This window comes from Schistocerca nitens, chromosome 1 (genome assembly GCF_023898315.1).
Source record: "Schistocerca nitens isolate TAMUIC-IGC-003100 chromosome 1, iqSchNite1.1, whole genome shotgun sequence".
In the NCBI taxonomy this organism is placed as follows: Eukaryota; Metazoa; Arthropoda; class Insecta; order Orthoptera; family Acrididae; genus Schistocerca; species Schistocerca nitens.
Genome location: NC_064614.1, coordinates 792,913,959 through 792,930,513, shown reverse-complemented (window position 1 = coordinate 792,930,513; position 16,555 = coordinate 792,913,959). Strand labels below are relative to the sequence as shown.

At 39.1% G+C, this 16,555-nt stretch overlaps 1 protein-coding gene across 2 annotated transcripts in view; it reads right to left on the bottom strand.

Annotated features, from left to right (window-relative positions):
- The window catches only part of LOC126262315 (coatomer subunit gamma), a 113,802-nt gene that overhangs the window by 64,219 nt on the left and 33,028 nt on the right, over window positions 1–16,555 (bottom strand). For both annotated transcript variants that reach the window (XM_049958878.1, XM_049958871.1), the window contains exons 7-9: window positions 8,551–8,754; window positions 7,769–7,928; window positions 7,452–7,560 (exon numbers count right to left, since the gene is read on the bottom strand). In XM_049958878.1, coding sequence (XP_049814835.1) covers window positions 7,452–7,560; window positions 7,769–7,928; window positions 8,551–8,754 — 473 coding nt within the window. The remainder of the gene's footprint in view (window positions 1–7,451; window positions 7,561–7,768; window positions 7,929–8,550; window positions 8,755–16,555) is intronic.

Sequence of the window (16,555 nt, the reverse complement as noted above, 5' to 3'; positions counted from 1 at the left end):
CCAATTCCACAAGGAAAGGGAGTAGTATCATATTTTGGTCATCATCGAATGCTGGTCAAAACATGTTAAACTATATCCCATTGAAAAAGCAAATACACAAACGGTTATGCACTGTTTACAACATTACTTCCTAGAAGTAGGCAAACCAAAATGGTTTCTAACGGATAACGGACCACAATTTGTGAGTAACGAATTTAGAAAATTCCTAGCATGGGAAGGTATTCGACAAGTGTTAATATCCAATTATAACCCATCATCAAACCAGTGTGAATGAATAATGAAGAAAATAGTAAAATTATGTCGTGCTTACTGCCACGAAAAACATACTTTGTGGGCAACAAAAATTAAAGACTTTGAACTTATCCTAAATGAGTTACCCCATTTATCGACTGGATTGACACCTGTAGAAGTTATAGGCAAAACTTTAATAGGAGAACCTCTAATTAAATGTTTTAACAACTACATATCAATTATGAAGTAAATCAGGAAATAGTTTCTAAGAATTTAGTTGAGAAAGCACAACAAAGATTAAGTAAGCATTACGAAAAAGCTGTAAAACCTCAGTATCTAGTCAATGACTTGGTCCTTATAAAACAACAACTTAAAAGCTTGACTCTGAAGAAAGTGACCCACCATTTTTTCCAAAAAATATGAGGGACCATACTGGGTACAAATGGTGATCCACCCTAAGATGTTATTTTTGGTATATCCCACGACTGGATCAGAGAAGGGGAAATACAATATAGAAGAAGTAAAATTGTATATTCCCCCCTGGGATGTTAACATTCTGAGTTAACGGGCGGAGTGACGACCATCGGATTCCGAGTTGTTTTTGGGGTTTCTTCCAAAATAGTCTTCCTGCACCAAATTCCTTTAAAATCTTAAACTATTCTGTCATCTAGCCTTTAAAATCTAGAACTATCCTGGAGTCATATTGCGTAGAAAACCCAATATGACTATAAAATCTATAACAACTTAAGAAAATCCCCAAAAAGAAGTGATATGTACACAAAATAAGCCAAATAGATTATTATATTTATGGATAATATAATATGATGTGACTAGTTAAACAACTGTGATACCCAAATGTATAGCTTTCTTATTTTGTATAGAGTATTTTTACCTTTTATGAGATGTGATATAGATGGGAGGGTTTGTATAAATTTTGAAAGGGGTGGGTACTGTTGATAAGAGCATGATTTACACGAACAGATAAATCATGACTAACACAAAACACATAGCACACCTTTCAAACAACCCTCACAAACAAGTGCCGTTTCCATAGGGTGGCTAGGATTTCCTTCAGGGACTTCGACGATGACGAAGTCAAGAGAGTTTCCCAGCAGCCAGCAAAGAAGATCGGCTGTGAATCTCAAGTGAGTCACCTCGTATAAAAGAAGTGGGAAGGTTGTATGTCTACTTCTCGCTTTAAATCGCCGTCAAAAACGTTAGAATATGAAATACATCATATTCTTTCATTTTTCTTCCTATCAGGCATTTGAATTCTTGTTTACAGGATTTTGATTATCGCTCTGTATTACCTTTGATTTAATTGCTTCCATTTTTTACTCTTACATTTTTGTCCTTGTTGCTGCAGTCATTATTTTTATTTCTCATTTTCCTTGAATTTCGTTTTACTTATAATCCTAAATTTTGTTGAAATCATCATTCACATTATTTTGTCCATAGTGCAATAAGAATTTATGTTTCAAATGTTTGTATGACAATTACCATCCAAAAAAATGTACATCTTGTAACAAAAAATACATTCTTGACAGCACTGCACTGACAATACAAATAGATTATTTCATCTTCTGTTTTTTAACTGACAGATCAGCAATTTCAAATTTTTAAACATTGTGATGAATAAATAAAAATAATAAAATGCTCATGCACAAAGAGACTAGGTGGGAAAAAAATGATAGGAAGAAAAAATAAGAGCAACTGAGGAAGCTGAAAGGTTGATTTAAACGGTGTGGCAAATAAAAAAAAAATTGTGTGTAAACCAAATAATTGAATAAAAATAGTGATCCAGGTTATGTCAATGAAGATTTAAAAATAAGTTGGTGGAGGGGGACTCTACATAGTACAGGTTGCGAAGTAGCCATTGAAATTGAGCATGTTGTACTTAGCAGCAAGACTCCTGAATACTTCTCCCCAGCACAAGCTTTTCCAAACTCAGTAGATGGAATTTTTTCTTGCAACAAATTTTTCATTCTCATAATCCTCCTGGTGTCAATCGCTGCTAACCTCTGCCTCACACCCATCAATATATCCATTCACCCTACACCTGTACAATCCCTACAGCCTCCACCTCCTCTGTTCTGTCATCCCTACCCAATCTACTCTGCCACATTATCACCACGTATTGCACAAACTTATTGGTCCTGGTACCCTTGTGTCGCGTCCCTATCCCAAGCATCTGCTGCCCACTGTCATTGACAGTCCTAGATCTCTGAACTATTAGCCACTCTTTCCCAACCATCTCAATCCAACCCCCTGAAACTCCTTTCCGCTCTTGCCCACCCACCCGGTACAAACCTTCACCCTAGTCTGCATGGGGAACTGCAGTCCCAGCACTGTGTACTCAGCCAGCAGAATGTAGCTGGTATGCATATGTGTGTGTGTGTGTGTGTGTGGTGTGTGTGTGTGTGTGTGTGGGGGGGAGGGGGTTGCACATGCTCGTCCACTCACCTGAAGGCTAAAGAAGTATGTAGGATGAAATATGCTGGAGAGTATAAAAAATTCTCAGTCCCATTTAGTTCAGTCAGATAATGGGGCAGCTTCTGGACAAAGGCTGTGTTCAATTTCCTCCACTATTCTTTCCTAACTGAGTCAAGGGCACCTCTCATGATGAAAATACCAAGATGATGTACCAAAATTTATGTTCAATGCCAAGTTCTTTTCGCAACCATCTTGCAGTACAGTTTACAAATCTCAACAATATTGTGATATCTTTGATGTTTCATACCATCTTTGAAAAAACAATACCGCAAAACTGACTTTTCTAATTTTCTGGATTTTGGTCAACTGGCTTACACGACACATTACAAAAGCAATATCATGTAAATCAAACAAGGCAAAAATGGTTAACCCGGATAACCCTGACGTCCTTCTGGAAGAACGACGTAACTCACTGTTGAAATTATCTAATTTTGCGAATAACGCATTGTTGCAACGGACTGTGACGCATTGTTATATGAAGTAGGCAGATTCAGTTGCGCGCTGCGACAGTCAGTTTGACGCTGTCGTTCATAGTGAGTGAGAAAATGTGTCTTGAAAATAGGGCCGATTTTACCATGCACGAACTGACTGACCTTGTCATCGATGGATATGTATATTTTCTTTCATATTGCGTCAATAATTCTGAAACTTGTCATATAATATCTTAAAGAATTAACCTATATTATTTATGGGCTCATATTATGATTGAAAGTTTTTGTCAGTTGTAATTCAATAATGTTTTCAAACGTCCTTCCAGAAGGACGTCAGGGTAATATGTTGCCATTTTGTATTCACAGAAAACGATGTACACTTATGGAACTTTTGGACATGTTAGAATCAAAAGATGAGGAAATACCTAATACTGGTGTGAATGTAACATTACACCCTCCTCTAAATTCAACTGGTGACGTAACAGATGAAGATTCGGGTGCTGAAGAAAATCCAAGTGTAGATAAATTACCAGCAAGTAAGCTCAATGCTACTGCGCTACATGACTTAAAAGAGAGGGGCGCAGAAGCAACAGGAACAATAAGAGGAAACAGAGTTAAGAATTGTACTCTATCATTTGAAGATAAAATGATAAAAGAAAATAGAGGATCATACGAAATTTGTTCTGACTCAGCATCCGGGATTTCCATTGTACATTGGAATGACAACAATGTTGTTACTGTAGCCACCAACTTTGACAGAGTGCAACCACTACGCTCTGTAGCAAGATTTTCCTGGGAACAAAAGAAAAGGATTAGCGTGCTTCAACCTAACTTGGGAGGCATAGATCGAACTGAGCAAAATGAATCCCTATATAGATGCTTTATAAGAGGGAAAAAGTGGTATTTCCCGATCACTGCAGATTTTATAGACATTGCAGAGCAAAATGCCTGGGATCTTTACAAGCACAACGAATAACCCATAGATCATCTGACGTTTCGTCGTTGAATTGTCACTGCAATTCTTGAAAGTAACAGAAGAGTCACTACCAGCAGAGGATTAGAGTGCTGCAACGCTCAATGTTTGACCGGTCACGGCTTGTCTATTGACGGGGGGACCGCCGAGCTGCTCGTGTCCGGCCCCACACGACTCGGCTCGGTCACATACTCGCCCCATGTCTGATGTCCGGATTCCGGACACGCGGATAACCGAGCATGACCGGTCACCGCTGACGTCTCAGCTCGCCTCATTCTGGCTCGCTGCACTGTACTGTACAAATCCAATGCCCCCTCCTCTCTCTCTCTCTCTCTCTCTCTCTCTCTCTCTCTCTCTCTCTCACACACACACACACACACACACACACACACACACACACACACACACACACAATGTATTTATCTCTGTCTCTCTCTCTCTTTTAATACAAAAGTAACGTTTCCAAGAACGAGTACGTGACACAGCTAAATTCATAAAGCACGTGGAAAGTAAAATGATATTTCAATACAATTGCGGATAGGAGACGTAGCAATTTTATGTCTGGAAGTGATCACAGTCTTCTCACAAACGAAAGTCAAGGCTCAATTTTTTATCCTTTGTACCTCCTCTTAAAAAATACATATCTGTTAGTACACATCAATTACGCTAGGTAATTATAAATCTATCGCATATCATAATGAAACAGTTCTTTTAACTGCAGTAATTACTCACCTGACAGTCAGTGTCATTGACACTGCAAATTTGTTGCGGTTTGTGAAACCAAAAAAGAACTAACTGGATTTCGGTTCTTTTTCGCCTTCTAATTCATCTGTGGCCTCTTTAAATGGTCTCAGAAAATGCGCAATTTACCTGCAAGCTCATTATCATAGCCTTGCAATCTGAAGCGGAGTCCTTTTCCGTCAGCAAAGCAGTATCTTCGTTATACTGAATGTGTAAGGATTCCAGCATACTGTACAAGCTGTTCCAGCGCGTGCAGACCTCTTGTTACAACGATGATTTCAAAGACTAGCAGAGGCCACATTTTTTAATGTACCTTACAATGCATTTTGCAGTATTTATTGTTCATGCGATGTTCAGGGCATGATTTAACAAGAAGTTATCTTCAACGAAAGTACGGCTAAGTGCTGTGTTTATACAATGATCAGTACAAGGAATCCTTTCGTGATTTTTCAAAGCCGTTATTACATTGGCAATGTGATCGGAGACATAAACAAAACAATGCAACATGTGCGGCGAAATGTCCCAATCAGCCATTCTCTCTTCAATTTCTTTCATAATATTTACTCCAGTCTTCTTAACGCCACGGAATTTTGTTGTAAATAAAACATTGTTCACAGGAGACCAATCTGTGTTAATGTACTGTGTTGGTTGGTTGGTTTTTTGGGGAAGGAGACCAGACAGCATGGTCATCGGTCTCATCGGATTAGGGAAGGATGGGGAAGGAAGTCGGCCGTGCCCTTTCAGAGGAACCATCCCGGCATTTGCCTGGAGTGATTTAGGGAAATCACGGAAAACCTAAATCAGGATGGCCGGACGCGGGATTGAACCGTCATCCTCCTGAATGCGAGTCCAGTGTCTAACCACTGCGCCACCTCGCTCGGTAATGTACTGTGTTGTAAGCGCCAAATAATGCACCTGATTATGCGAATCAGTCCACATATCAACTGTCGCAGCACTTGTTTTATTAATAACTTCCGCAATAACAGAAGACATTATGCTACTTCGCATTGCGTCAGCTTGTTTTTTGACATGTCAGCTTATAGTAGAGGGATGTGGCATGACATGTGCCACGTTAACTTCTCCATAATGCGCACCTAGATGTATTAATTCTTGGCCCAGTTCTCTGAAACCTTTACCGGAAACAGCATTAAAAGGTCTCATATCTTTAGCACACATTGCAACACATTTTGCTGTAATACTAGTTTTTATTACTGTCGGTATCCCTGAAGGAGCTGTATCTTTGTGAGGTTTCCTGCAACTGTGTTTCTTTAAATGAGGGGTTCCCGACTGGAAACACAATAATGTGGAGCTGTTTATGCACGATACGTACCCAGCAGACGCACTGTTTTCGTCTACAACCAACAGAAATGTACGCCATACTTGGCTTTTTAGACCTTCCTGTTCCTTCAATGTGTAAACATTAGTTTCAGTATTAGGTCTTAATGCACTGGCTTCCTCGCACTGCATGATTACAGAGAGAGATACACCACAAATGAGAAGGCCGTACTGGCTGCATTCTCACACGGATAATGACTCGTGTAATGCGTTTGAAGTTACGTGCTACGTATTCGGTCATGGCTTCTATGTTCGGTTACAAGTACTAGTGCGGGCAGCCTATCCAGTTAGGGTGTGCTCGCCCCATCTCGTATTTCGTGCTCGCATACTCGGTCATGCAGGACTCTACAGAGGATGTCCTGGTAACAGGGCACAACTAGATTCTAGATTTGATGGAATAGAACATTATGGTGCTGAATTACCAATGGACGAGATAACAAAAAAGAAGAAGCAGCTGAAATGTCGAAGTTGCCACAAAAAAACTATTATGTGTGTAAAAGGTGACGAACCACTTCATATTTGTTGCTTTTTGTCTTATCATACTAGTGCATAAAATGTGTGTATAGGTTATTTTATTTGTTTTTTGTATTTATTAGCTGTTTTAGCCCATAATTCAAATTTATTTATGTTTATTTGAAAGTATAAAAACCAAAACAAGTTAATTGTGCAATGTCATATACTTTAAAAACATGTTCCCTTATTGTCCTGACGTCCTTCTGGAAGGACGCCCATTTTTGGAAATAATAAATAAAAATAAATACTCTAAATTGTTTTTTCTTTCTTCCTTACAACCTTGTGAATGAATGTGGATAAGATATAAATCAATTTTTGAAAAACAAATAATTCAGGACTATCTGGGTTAATATTCCACATAACTTCAAAAGAATTAGGTACTACATAAATGGAACATCGTAAGGTTCCTGAGGTTATGTGGCTGTCTAGAGAGAGCTTGCAATGCCAGAAGACTGTGGCAAAGTGCAGGAAAACCTATGAAGGATTGACAATTGGTGCAGTGGCTGGCAGCTGTTAATCACTCTCAAAAGCAAATCTCTACTTTCATGCACTACTTTCGAGGGAGCAAGAGTCTCTCTTTTTGTAAAAATTTAAAATAAGAAGCAATAACAAAGTTCTGTGCTTGCATATGCATTTACAAGGTAAATCAACACTGTCAGTTATGCTCTGTTTTTTAAACAATACTGTGGGACACATTGTTGGTTATGGTTCACACAAAATAGAAACAGACATACCTCGACGGCTGCTTTGTTCGAGGCCCTTCTTTACCCAACAAATGAAGAATACGAACAGCAAGACTTGTGTGCTCACAATCTTCTATGAATTCACAGAGATGGGCGAGACCTGTAAGCATTTGGTTGTTTTGCTAGTTGCACTCAATCTCAATGGTATGGCATCATACAGTTTGAATTCAGTATTATTAAGGTTGACCAGACAATATAAATATCTGTTATCTAGGCAAAGACATTTCATTAAAATTCATATCACTACAGTACTCAGATAATGGAATGAACAGTGAGAACGACATAACAGAATTTCATCATAAAAATACCTGTTTCCTTTGCTTCAGGATTTTCTTCAATGATGGTGATAATTGTATCGGCAATTGAAGCTTTGTATTCCAATCCTCCCTCATCACGAAGCATGGCTGACAGGAAATTCATCAACACACTGTGTTTGCGAGGGAACTTCAGACACAGTGCTCGTATAGCCTGCAAAATTTTATGCAATGTTGTAGTTTCCATCAGAAAAACACTGGTTATTTATGAATACAATCTGTCCAGCATTACTGGCCTCATAACTTAGGCAATTAAAAAAAATCCACACTCTGATGAACCTTGTGACATCCAGGGTTATTGGAACATTAAGGTCGCTACATAAATTTCTTTACTGACTTAGTGAGAATGGTCAACCTCTACAGCAGTCCAAAAAAAATGTGGGAGTTACAGGTCTTGGTTCACTGAAAAATCCGTGTAACAATGTTGGACAATTTCATATTCACCCACCAAACCTCTTAAATATCATACTGAACACCAAATAAACTGTTAAGAAGTTACACAAAATTTAAACTAAAAATTTAAACTAACTGATGCACAGTCTTGATGGGTATGTTCATTAATGCGTAATACATACTCGCATAACCAAAAATAATTATAATTATTATTACTTTGAAAAATATAACAGATACTGAAAGTCCGTGAAGGTTGCTGCAAAGTGCTCAATCCAATTTAGGTAAAGCTGCTCAGCATCATTCGTCAAAACAAAAATATAGACATATACGTTTTCATTAAAAATAAATTTGATTAAAGCTGTTCATTTGACACGTGTCCTTACCTGAACAACAACAATCTTGAATTCATCGCTGATCTCACTGACAAAGCTAGCAATCTGCTTCATCAATCTATCAACAGAGGATTCTGCACCAGTCTTCAGCAACGTTGTAATGGCAAGTGTGGCGATTGATCGATTCGAATCAGTTATAAGACTTTCGAGATCCATATTGCAAGCTGTAACTGCCGTTGGATGAGTCATAGCCACCTGAAAATCATTGAACACATTGATTCACATTCACTGTGGGGGGGGGGGGGGGGGGGGGGGGAAGAAACAAACAAACCCAGACTTTAAAAGAATCGAATTCACAGCATAGCAAGAATAACACTGCATCTTAAATACAGCTACACAAACAGCAGAGTTAATGGGCCAGATGCACAAATACTTTTTACAACATATTATAACTATTTTAATGGTAGTACGAGTATGCAGCTGGTGAACTAGGCAGGCTGGTACAGGGCAATAGGGAGCACCAGTATCGACTTGGCACAGAGCAAATGCTGCTTCAGATGGATCAAGATTGAAGACTCATGGGCGAAACCCACCACAGTCTAGTTCTTTGGAAAGAAATGGAAGGACTAACAAATTATTACATTTCCTGAATGTTGGAAGGCTGAGAATAATGATGCTATTTTTCAGATTAAAATGTTCATGATGTAAACTAATCCCCAATTCAGATGTCTGGCTGGTAAGTACTTCAGGGGATGTCATCAAAAGAAATGAACATTTTAATTTCAGCATCGGGACACAAAAAGTAAGAACACTTCAAAGAGCAGGAAAAGTGGAAAATCTGAAGAAAGACAGGGACAAATGTGAAAGGAACATAAAGGGTTTAAATGGGGTTGGCACACAATGGTGAAATAGTGTCAGGTAATTCCACAATGATTTATTCTTTGAACATGATATAGCAGTAGTGATGGGAAATCAAAAGAGTGCAAAGTGATACTAACGTGATGTGCCACAATGATCATTTAATGTTTGTGAAAATAAATGCAGAAACAGATCAGGTGTGCACGACATCAGACCACGATGACAAAGAAGTGGAGAAAATATACAATGCAATAGAAGATATTATTCACTCTGAGGGCAGAGCGACAGTCAGCATCTTAATCATAGAAAACTGGTATAGGGTGGTTCGACAAGGTAGCGAAACAAACAACATGGGACAATATGGATTAGGAAGAGGCAATGACAAAGGGGAGATGCTAGTGGAGTACTGTCAGCAAAATAAATTGGTCACGATGAACACTTTGTTAAAGGAAACAAAGAGTAAATTTTACACATGTAAGAGCCCAGGAGACATTCACAGATATCACATAGACTACTTACTCATCAAACAGAGGCAAAGTGGTGGTGTGAAAGACACCAAGACTATGCTGGTTGCTGATATAGACTCTCATCACAATCTTTTGGTTGCAGACATCAGTACAAGGTTGAAGAGGTGAGGAAACAACATGCCAAGAACTGTAGTGATCACAGAATAATTAGTCTGATCTCGCACACAGTGAAGGTCATTGCAAGAGTACTCAACAGATGGCTGGAACACAAAGTTGAAGAAATAATGGGAGAGGAGCAGTTTGGATTTAGGAAAGTAAAGGAACCATAGGCATCATTAGCATAGTGAGGATTTTGTTGAAGAGAGTTTTGGGTTTTACAAAGAACTTGTAAGCTGGTTGTAGGTTGTGTTCCAAAAATGAATAGCATAGAAACAGAAGTGATGACATTTTCTGCAAGACCTGACCATCATTTTGCATGACAATGCTCAAGCACGCACAGTACAAGCTGTTACTGATTTGTTTCACTAATGGGACTGCAAAGTGCTATACCACCTACTGTACTCCCCTGGCTTAAGCCCTCTTAAGTTCAACTCAATTTCTTAACTGAAGGAAACACTTCACGGCATTCAATTCAGAACTGTACAAATTCATTGGACAATAGACTGCGATGCTTGAACTGTCAACATAACTGGCACTGCTAAGAGTATTCTACGACTTCCACATCGCTGGCAACAATGCTGGTGACTATGTTGAAGGTCAGGAAAACTTTGAAACACGTATCTATTTTATACGAGCTGTAAATAAATAGTTGCCACTATTAAAATTCCAACCCTTGTAAAAAGAAGTGAAGAAAGGAGTAGTTACAGTGAAACAACACTGAGATAGAAAGAATTAAAGTAAATTAAGGCCAGGTGGTTGGTGAGAACCAAGGACATGTTGTGCTAGTTCCCACCAGCAGAATTCTGAGAAACTGGTGTGTGGGGGAAGAATCTAGATGGTGCGTGTAGTGAAACAAGCACCGAGGTCGTAACTGTCATGTTGTACAGCATGCTCTGCAACAGGATATTGTGTGTTGCCTGTATACAACCTCTGCCTATGCCCTGACTGGTAACTGGGTGATAGTCATGCCGATGTAAAAGGCCAAATAGTGTTAACATTACAGCTGGCATATGACATGTCATTTCACAGGTGGCTCTTCATTTGATAGTATATACTTTGAAACTTCCTGGCAGATCAAAACTGTGTGCTGGACCGAGACTCTAACTCGGGACCTTGCCTTTCGCGGCCAAGTGCTCTACCAACTGAGTTACCCAAGCATTTCATTCTAGAAGTATATACTTTGTCAGTTACAGGGCTATTATAGGTGGTTGGAGGAGGGTGTGTACGGCAAGTCTTGCAGTGGGGACGGTCACAGGGGTAGGAGCCATAGGCTAAGCATATGGGTGCAGAAGAGCATATGGTCTGACAAGAATATTATAGAGATTAGGAGGCTGACGAAAAGCTATTCTATGCGTGGTGAGCAAAATCTCAGACAGAATGGATTTCATTTCAGGGCATGATTTTAGAAAGTCGTGGCCTTTAAGTAGCTGAGTGATACATTCAAGAACAGGATAATACTGGGTGACATGTGGTGAGCTCTAAAGTTGTTTTTTTGGATGGATCAGCAGAACCAGAATTGCATCTGATGGCCCAGGAAATCTGGTTTTGAACTAGGCTGTTGGGATAATTATGTCCAATGAAGGCTGAGGTGAGAGTTGTGGTGTATTGCTGTCAGTCTGCATCCAAAAAATATGTTTGTCTCGAATTCCAAGGCTGTATGGGAGGAAATGTTTGACATGGAAAGGATGGCAACTGTCAAAATGTAAATACTGTTGTTTGTTAGTAGGTTTAATATGGACAGAAATGTGTAGCTGATCTTCAACGAGGATGAGATCAATATCAAAGAAAATGGCATGGGATTCAGAATAGGACCATGTGAAATTTAATTAAGAGACAGTATAGAGATTCCAGGAATTTTAACAGGTCGGCCTCACCCTGAGTCCATATGGCAAATATGTCTTCTATGTATGTAAACCGTACCCGGGGCTGAAGGCTTACAGATCCCAGGAGAGCCCCCTCCAAGCGACCCATGAAAAGGTTGGCATATGAAGGAACCATCCCGATTCCCATGACTGTACCTCCGATCTGTTTGTACATCTGCCCCTCATAGGTGAAGTAATTGTTGATAAATACTGCCCTCCAAAAAACAACTTCGAAGCATACAACTTGTCCCCCAGTATTATCCTGGTCAGACATACAACCCGGGTTCTGGATGACTTTTCTGAACTGTAACCCTTTCCCTAAACCTCTCCAGTCCTTTTCCTTCACCCCTCTTCCTTCCCCTTCAACTCTTCTGCCAGAAGGAACAGCCCTGGCTCCAGAAGTTTGTGAACATTAAATCCTTTTGTGTGTTTTTTTCCTTGCCGCCACATGGTAAATAGATTTTTTATCTGTCCATTTACATTTATATTGTCAACAACTGATTATTTCTGTTTTGGCTGTTGCTGTTGCTGTTTATGACAGTCAAATAGGGCAGCACTCTTGGAAGTTCTGGAGGAACTCACGTGAACAGCACAAAGTGTTAATTAATAACTTTAAAAAGCCTGTAGAAATTTACTCTACAATAGGTCTTAGTATCTTTCAATGAAAAGCTCTATTTATGCTAACTGCCTTGGTCACTGCCTACCTCCTCAGAATTTCTCTGTCCTACCATTACCCTGTATCTGCCCAATGTTTTACATTTATTGACTTCTTGTCTAGTGTGTTACTTCCATTGTCTTTTCTCATCCAGCCCACACTGTGACTGTGTTTCATTCTTTTCTGCAAGTTTCTCTCGACAACACAACACTTCTGCATTCTAGTTAGTAATCTCCTCTACTGTAATTGCTTCTCTAGAATTTATTCCTTTCTTTTTCTATTCTGGTCACCAATTTTATGACATCTATACTTCTTTCTGCTGCCCTTCCCTTGCCTCACATAACGCGTGCAGGTTTTAAAAGCTTTCCTGTTTGAATTCTGATTTGCGTCATTTCTTATATCACTTTCTTAAATTAAACTTTTTTTGCATAGGCTGCTACTTTATTTGAAACAACAGTTACTTCACAATTGGTCAATTTTGACATTGTTGTTATTTTCAGGTGACCTCTTTTCTTAGAGCTTGTTTACACATCACTGTGAATTGAACAGGAAGTGCACTCCACCACATGCATTATGTTGAGTATAGGGTACAGAAGCACTGCGAAATTCAGCTGTGTGTTAAATATACTGAACGATTTGGACATCTTAAATTACGTATTACATATGATCTTTTAAGATACTACACAGGACTGTATGCACAAATATAGTACAGCGCACATTAAATGTCCAAATTGGTTAATTGTAAAGCAACTGTAACTTCAAATAAATTAGTAGCTTTTAAAGGCAAAGTTTTCATTCAATTAATTCATGATGACTGTGGATCCTAACTACAGAAAACTACATTATAAATGTCACTTCCTTCTCATCAGATGTATCGATCTCTGATTTTGGAAGTAGCATTAATGGAACCTTTTCAGCTTGTACCTGCACTTCTACCTGCAGCCACTTGGCACATTCAATTTCATAAATTAAAAAAGGAAAAAAGAAATGATTCTGGCACTGAACTGTAGTACCACTTTCAATTTGTCAGGTATTTTTAACTTTGACACGGGTCTTTGTCCTATGTACACTTTCTCTTATATCTTTACACACTTCATCATCCACAATCTTGTCTAAACATGGTAATACTATTGCACATACACTGATCAGCCAGAACATTATAACCACCTACCTAATAGCTGATATGTCCACCTTTGGCAAGGATAACAGTGGCGACATGTCATGGTTTGGAAGCAATGAGACATTGGTAGGTCGTTAGAGAGAGCTGGCGTCACATCTGCACACACAAGTCAGCTAATTTCCGTAAATGCTGGGAAGAAGGATATGAGCTCTGATACCATATTCAATCAAGTCTCAAATGTGTTCAATCAGGTTCAGATCTGGTTAGCTAGGGGCCAGCACACCAACTGGAACTCACCACTGTGTTCCCCAAACACTCCTGGCCTTGTGACATCATGTTGAAAAATGTCACTGCTATCAGGAAACATGATCATCTTGAAGGGGTATATGTGATCTGCAACCAGTGTACGATACTTGTCGGCCATCACTGTGCGTTCCATAAGCTCCACTGGACCGATGGATACCCATGTGAATGCTCCCAATAATGGAGCAGCCACTAGCTTGTCTCTGTCCCCCCATACAGATATCAAGGAGCTATTCCCTTGGAATATGACTAATTTGCACCCTTCCATCGGCATGATGAAGAAGGTATCGGGACCCATCAGACCATGCAATGCTCTGCCACTGTGCCAACAACCAGTGTGATGGTCACATGTCCATTTCAGTCATAGTTGCTGATCTTGTGGTGTTAACATTAACACATGCATGGGTCGTCGGCTACGAAGGCCCATCATTAAGAGTGACTGATGAACCGTGTGTTCAAACACACTTGTACTCTGTCCAGCATTAAGTCTGATGTTAGTTCCACCACAGTTCCCCACCTGTCCTGTTTTACCTGCCTGCCCAGAATATATCTGACATCTGTAACAAGTCGTACACTGTCCTAATTGCTCATGTTGAGCCTCCGAGCCATCACAATCTGATCTAGGTCAAACTCGTATAGATCATGTGCCTTCCCCATTCTAAAGAAGGACAACAAGCTCACTGATACTACACGAACTGTGTGTATATGTGACTGGCAACCATTCCTCACCACATGACACTGCTGTCACTTGGACAAGTTTATGTCAATTGTAGGTTGGTGGTCATAATGTTCTGACTGATTAGTGGCAATGGATGGTTAAAACTGTAACATTTAGTTTCATTTCCAAGAATGTTTAGAGACTCAAATGTTCATGTTCCAGAAGTATTATCTTATTATGGCCTAAAAACACTTCACACCCAATGATTATGTATCAAACCGTCAAACACATTTTCACAATGGAAGTGTCAGTATTCAAAAAGTTTGCTAAGAACAATGAGCATGACAGTAAAATGTGATAAAAGAATTTCCACAGAAAAAAATAAATTCTACCTACAGCTAGCTGAAATGATTACAGAACTGGGAGCCAATACTGTCTTTTTTCCAGTGAAGTACTTACATAATTTAACTTTCTTGATACACCTACGACCAGAATGAGCCCAGACTTTGTTTCTCTTGTCTGATTTCTAATAGTATCAACTGTCCTGAACAGAGAAAGCTACAAACTTATCATAGCTTCTAGTTCTGCATTGACATGTTTAGTTAGGTTGTAGTGCTGATTCAACGTATTTGGGCAGAAAAATGAATGTGTGTGTGTGTGTGTGTGTGTGTGTGTGTGTGTGTGTGTGTGTGTGTGTGTGTGTGTGTGTGGGCGCGTGCGCGCAGGATGTAATATTGTCTCAAAGCTTAGCGACATTTCCAATCTTGTTTACATGCCTATCAACCACTCCACACCTTGTTATCTTTACTCCTTCCATTATTTGTAATACAAATTATTTAGTCCATGAAATCATCTTGTGTCCAAATATTTACCGATTCTGATACAGTTCAAATATTTTAGAATATAAGGTGGAGATTATTGGCATAGGATACTACATTTACAAACTCTGTAGACAAATTATCAATACAGTATAATATTTAATTCAATCAAGTGTTGACAAACAGTGGCCACAGGTTTGTATGAGGAGTGTCCCTTATTTTCCAATTCCAATATTGTCTGAATGACTCTATAACATACATATACAAAATTTTGTTGTGATCGAAGCACAGTAATACGTGCCGACTTGAGCATGAACTTACATAAAAAACATGATCTTTCACATTATACCCAGATATCATGGTGTTGTCACTTCAGTTTTTCAGTACTTGCATGTGCATATGCCATGCAGTTAGTTGTGTATTTGTTACGGATAGTGTCAGACATTTTTCAGTTGTTATCTAATATGTCATGTTAATACAAAACTCTTAAATACCTGTACCCAATAAACCATCAGACAGACAATTGCTGGAAGTTTTATTTTGAAACATACAGGAAGTCAAATCAACAGTTGATGTAATTGACAACCTTGTGGTTCGCGAGTGCACATATTTAGCAAGAAAGCAAGAATTCTGACAAGAGCTATTGAAAATTATTCACAAAAAGTTACTAATGTGCACTCGAGTGAAGAAATTTCCAAAGGAGTGTCAAGGTGTGTTTCAGTGCCATAAAGACAAGTTTATAAATAATTTGGACAATTTATTTGGTATCACACATGCCAATGCTCTGCAAACTATCAAACTGGAAATATACAAGATATTTTTACTTTGACAGAGAGGGCCAGGTTGTAAAGGCTTACCTGGGCAGGAGTAGACCGAATACTTGTGGATAAAGAAGAAAGGGCAAGGCAGAGAAACAAAAGTTCTCAGCATCTATTTCTACGTCTACTGCTGTACTTCTATTTTCATCACCTGAAGAAACAGATAGGGCATTTTGAACTTCAGATGAAATTGATGTTGTTGGGACTTTGGAACATACTTCTAAGAGTACTTCATTAGAGAATGCTGTAAGGTGGGGCACCAATGTCTGTACTGCTGAAAAATATGAAGTCACCTCAGACAGATGCCAGCATAGTGTAAGAGATTCTGTGTGTATTAT